At 52.3% G+C, this 5,596-nt stretch overlaps 1 protein-coding gene across 1 annotated transcript in view; it reads left to right on the top strand.

Moving 5' to 3' along the window:
• The window catches only part of ST6GALNAC2 (ST6 (alpha-N-acetyl-neuraminyl-2,3-beta-galactosyl-1,3)-N-acetylgalactosaminide alpha-2,6-sialyltransferase 2), a gene marked incomplete at its 5' end in the record, with an annotated part of 4,190 nt that extends 3,129 nt beyond the window's left edge, over window positions 1-1,061 (top strand). Inside the window, 2 exon segments of the mRNA XM_010084838.1 lie at window positions 601-700; window positions 894-1,061. Of these exon segments, the coding sequence (XP_010083140.1) occupies window positions 601-700; window positions 894-1,061 (268 nt within the window).
• Window positions 1,062-5,596: the final 4,535 nt, after the last annotated feature.

The following is a 5,596-nucleotide window of genomic DNA, read 5'->3' as shown; positions in this document are numbered from 1 at the left end:
GACCAGGGCTGCGGCCCAGCGGCACTGGCAGCTGGGCTCAGACTGCCCGCCCCCCACCACTGCTCTCTCCAGTACAGACCAGCGGCTGCCCAGCATCAAAGCACAGTCCCAGTCCTCCCCAGGTGCTGGAACCGGCTCCGCCCTGCTCCCTGCAGACAGGGCAGAGGCATCTCTCCCCTGCTGTTCCTCTTCACTGCAGCACAGCTCACATACCCCCCTACACCTTGCTGTGCCCCCCTCGCCTCCCATTTTGCAAGATCAATTAAATTTTTACCTTGTTTAGCAGGAGCAGAGGCAGGGCCCAAAGGGATTGTCTTCTCTTACCTTTCATGAAAGCAGGTGCCAGGGTTGGGCTGATTTCAAACAGCCGAGAGGTGCTTTTTAGCAACCTGGAGGGAATGAGCTGAACCTTAGTAGCAGCCATCAGAGAATCCACACGAGCCCTGCATTTCAGTTGCTGCTCCTGCCTTACTGGGCGCCGCTATCACCCAGCGCATGGTGGGGGCTGGATGGGTGCTGGGTGCTGCTGGGTCTGGTGCTGGGGGCCGCGGGGCTGTGCCAGCCATGACCCCCCTCCCCACCCCGCGGTGTCCCCGGCAGGTTCCTGCGGTCGGAGCTCCTGGACACGCAGTACGGCTCGCTCTACATGCCCAGCACCGGCGCCCTCATGCTCCTCACCGCACTCCACACCTGCGACCAGGTGAGAGCCCACAGGGCCACCTTCCTCCTGGGGACAAGGGGACCCCCCCTCTGGCTGCCCGCAGCTTGTGAATAGCTGCTGTAAGGCTGATAGTGGGGACCAGCGTGTCCTGGGGGCTGTCCTGTGCCACCTGCCCTGTGCCTGGAGCCCTGACCCCATCCTTTGTCCATCTGTCCCACCTCCCTCCCCACAGGTCAGTGCCTACGGGTTCATCACCACCAACTATGAGCAGTTCTCAGACCACTACTACGAGGTGGAAAAGAAGCCGCTGGTGTTTTACGCCAACCACGACATGATGCTGGAGGCGGTGCTGTGGAGGAGCCTGCACCAAGCAGGGATCATGACGCTCTACCAGCGGTGAGGCCGGGTGGTGGCCCATGGAGGCAAGTCCAAGGACTCCTGTGCCTCTCCTCCGCCTTCCCGAAGGCCACCAACTCTCTCCCGAGGGCTCTCCCCAGCCAGCCCGAGGAGCAGAACCCCCCACACCACAGCCAGGGGTGGTAAGGGGCAAGCTGAAGCTGGTATAAGGAAATTCTGCATTTCCTCGGGGATCTCCAGCAACTTGTTTCATGGTTCAGTATGACTGAATGTGGCCTTTGGGGCACCAAGAATCACCATGGCATGTGGCTGCGACCTCCCCGCTGCAAGAACACGGCTGGGAAGCACGGGAAGGGCAGGGTGATGCTGGAAGAGGATGCTGGAGATGTGTATGTGTGGCAGCTCTGGCTGGAAGATGCCCTTCATGTTGCCATCATACTCCAGCTCAAATGCTTGTCACCATGGTGGGACCACCACAGGCACGATGAACCCTTGGACTGGAGACTGGATCGTCCAGCTAACAGGACAGTGGTGTTCGGAGAACACCTCCCTCCCGGACCGCAGGAAGTCCGAACTCAGGGTTGACATGTGCCACTTTCCAGAAGGATGTTTGCCTCTGTGATCAGTGGGAAAGCCAGCGGCTTGGGCGTCCTCTGCTGTGACAGACAGCGTGCCCTGTCATTTTCCCCTTCTCTAGGTCACAAGGTTTTCATCTCAGCTGAGAGTAGAGATACTGCAGCCCAGTGGGGACATCAGGAAGACAGCTGCCCTTTGAGCAGCCTGGAGAAGAGAGCTGGCCGACAGCCCTCGTGTGTGTGGGAGTGGGTCTGTTGGGTTTTTCTTGCACGGGGACCATGCGCTGCCCTCTTAAGGCAGCCCCATGCCCGCTGGGGTAGGGAACCTCACAGCTCGTTGGGCGAGTCCAAGAGGTTGTCACTTTTTTTTTCCCTCCCCCAAAAAACAAGGGAGGTGAAGGTCCTGAACCCTTCAGCCATCTTGTGTAAGCCAGTGCTGCTGAGGAAGATCCCCTGGGGAGGGTGATTCCCCCCCACCCCGGCCTGGGGAGGGTGATTCCCCCCCCCCCTGCTGGGGGCACAGCAGGGGGAGCCGTGTAATCCGAGACACTTTCCCACTTTGTATAATTACATAAATGTTGAATGATTGTTTTCTTTTATCCCTATTTCTGTTGTTTTGACAAACTGCGTGTGGGGGTCAGACCCCCTACCTCCCGCAGCACAGGAGCTGTAGCACGGGGTAGAGCGAGCCTTCGACTGGGGAAGGGCCCCCGGGGCAGGGATGGAGTGGGGTTAAACCGGGGAGACCTGGGCTGGCAGGGAGGCCTGGTTCCCCGGCTGTGTGGGAGCAGCTCTGAGCCTTTTTCCACTTGGGATGCTATTTGCTGTACATCAGCTGGGGAGGAGAACGATTTACTGCAGATGGCAAGAGATAGCCTGGCCATGAGCCAGGGAACCTCAGAACCCCCTCGAGCTCACGGCAGGTTGCTTTCAGCCAGTTCACATGAGCATTACGAAGATTAGTCTATAAGCCTGTTTCAGATGTAATCTCTAGCTTGGAGCCCATCTTGTGTTCCCAGGTCTCAAATTAACTTTTGTTTGCATCAGAGCCACTTTACAATGGTACTAAGGCAGCCTGTTAGGCCTGTTTTTTATTCACAAGCTCTCAGCAAAACCTCTTTCATGACAAGAAGCAGCCTGATCCTCACATCACCTGACCAAGATGGCACCAAAACCTCCTCAAACCAGCTGGAATCAAGCCTTAGCACAGCCCATGCAGCCAGAGTTTAAATGTGGCAATTAGCAGCACCTTGACGCACAGGGCAAAAAGAACAGGTTTTAATACCAGTGCTCTTACAGTGCAGCATCCTGCCAGGAATCCCATCCAACTCACACGGGCAGAGCTGTTTGTGCAGATCAGGAATTATTACGCACACCCTTCTTTTCCATTTCAAAAAGGGAGGTTTTGTAGCCAAGGGTGTAGCCTAGCCCTGGAGTTAAACATACATAAAACCAACTTCCAACTCCCAAGATTTTCTGTAACTTAATTTTATTCTAGAACAGAAGACAGCAGGGAACCATTTTTTCCTCCAGCCAGCTGCAGATCAGGTCCTAGTGGAAAACAGAGAGTGTCAGAGCAAAGCAACTGTCAGATGAAAAGTTCCGTTTTGGCACAATTTAATTGAGAATACAAGTCTTGGGAGACAAAAACTTGCTCCCCCCCAAGCCAATGGCACTGTTACCCAAATGCTCTTTGGCTTTACTGGGAACTTACCGATGATGCAGTTGCAGCAACCACTGAGCAGTGAGCTGGAGCCTGCAGTTATGCACAGGTGGCTGTTTTACACCATTCTGAATGACATATCAGTGGCCATTTGCCAGACCGACTCCAGAACAATCTTCCTTCTGTTGCTTCTAGAGCTGGGAGACACCACAGAGCATTGCTGGAACTCCTTTCCTAAACAAGTTTGTTCTGAAACAATTCCTGCCCCTCTCTATTTTCAAAGCACTAAGTAGCTTTTACTTGTCCTGTTTATCGCCAGGCTGCCTCTTCGCTTTTTCCCTTTACTCCCTGGAAGCTAAAAGCCCCATGTGCTCTTCCCAGGGCTGGGTCCTCCTTGGAACACAGCTCTACTGACAGAGCAATCTCCCTGTTGGGTTTTAGTAGCATTCCCTCCCCTTGTGCATACTGACCTTGATTTCTTAAGAAGTCCACTGTCGTCAAGTGCGCCAGTTCAGCCGGTCAGTTAGTGTTACTGATCTTCTGCAAACAAACACAAATTCTGTTAAATAAAGCGTGAAATTATTTAGCAGAACACAGCTGTCAGCTACCTGGAGACAAAGTGCTGTTACAGCCTGTGTATTCAATGACTGTACATCAGGTGAGATAAAAACACTTTTACCTGCCCTTCAACCTGCCGCTTTGCCTTCCTGTTTGGATAAGCAACTGTTTGGATAAGCACCTTAACAGCTCTTCACAGATCTGAACTGTGCTATGACAACAGCAGCCAGTACTTACACTTCGTGTGCTGAGCCTCGCCGTATCCAGGCTCCGGAGAGCTGGCTGCTGGTCTGCCTGCGTGCATGGGACAGTGCGTGTGTGGCAGTCACACACTGCAAGGGCAGGAGCAAGGGGACAGGTGCTGTTTTTGCCCTACCGGTGCCACTCATGTCACTGGAGTCTTTGCAAGGGGTAGGAGACCCGCTAAGGGGAAATGCTTGTGTATGCCTCAGTGGACGGTTTCTCCCTCACAGCTGAGTTGTCAGACAGGGATAACAGCACATCACAGGCTCAGTTTCTCTCCTGCCCTTGGCTATATAAACTCCTCAAGTTCTACAAAATCATATACAGCAAAGACACCCAGATGCTGACATGCTGATGGCCAGTTCTTAGAGTCATAGAATGGTTTGGGTTGGAAGGGACCTTAAAGCCCATACAGTCCCACCTCCCTGCCATAGGCAAGGACACCTCCCACTAGCCCAGGTTGCCCAAAGCCTCATCCAGCCTGGCCTTGAACCCCTCCAGGGATGGGGCATCCACAGCTTCTCTGGGCAACCCGGGCCACTGCCTCACCACCCGCACAGGAAAAGATTTATTCCTAATATCTAATCTGAATCTATCCTCTTCCTTCCTAAGGACTAGTATTTTTCCTGGTAAGCATTCAAAGACTAGGTATTCTGTTCAGCAGATGAGTCATGCTGCCTACAGATCTGACATATAACTAATAAATTAAAACCAAGCTGCATTCTCTTACCAGCTTGAAGCCCAGCTTAGCAGCTGCCCTCTTGCCGAAGCTGTCTTTGGGCAACAGTACAACCCCAGGATTCTGCAGGACGATTTCCTCCTAAATACAAGTTGCATTGAACACTGTTAGCAACAGTACTTCAAATTAAGTTTCTCCTCCACTCCTTTCTTCCCCATCCCTTCTGAAAAAAAAAACAGTACTCAGTCACAGAGCAAGAACTGAATTACAGACTGGAATTTTTCTGTTCAGAGGCAGGCAATTTTTGTCTCACAAACTTAGCACAGCAGAAACCTGTCCCTCGGAGACAAAGAAGCGTGTTTGCCAGTGAGTTGTCTCAGAGACAAGAAACTTTTAAATCCCTGCTTAGAAAAAAAACCCAGGAGCTCTGAAACTTTGGTGGTTTAGACCCTTTTTACCTGTTTCAAGCAGACATCCTCATTATCATCATACACAAACATCTTAATCCAACTCGCTCCTTGCACACAAGAATAATCTATTCATCCAGGATGTAAACTGCCTCTGGGTTTATCTTGAGAAATGCATTCAAGCAGACCTAAAAGAGACATCTCCCTTCTGGGGAAGGATTCTTCAGGTTGTGACCCTTTGGTGTATGTGAACTGCACCTCCCCACCCCCAGCAACATGATGCAAGTTTGAAACTGTCCCAGTGCACCTCCAGGTAAGCAAACAGAGCAATTATTCTTTCACTAGGCCTATTTCTGTGACAAATACAGTTATGAGATGAGCTGTGTCAAGTTTCTCCATAATGGGGGCATGTCATCCAATCCCTCCTAATCCCTTCTACTCTTGCTCACCTTT

This window comes from Pterocles gutturalis, unplaced genomic scaffold, assembly GCF_000699245.1.
Source record: "Pterocles gutturalis isolate BGI_N339 unplaced genomic scaffold, ASM69924v1 scaffold16080, whole genome shotgun sequence".
NCBI lineage: Eukaryota > Metazoa > Chordata > Aves > Pterocliformes > Pteroclidae > Pterocles > Pterocles gutturalis.
This window is presented reverse-complemented; position numbering and strand designations above follow the sequence as displayed.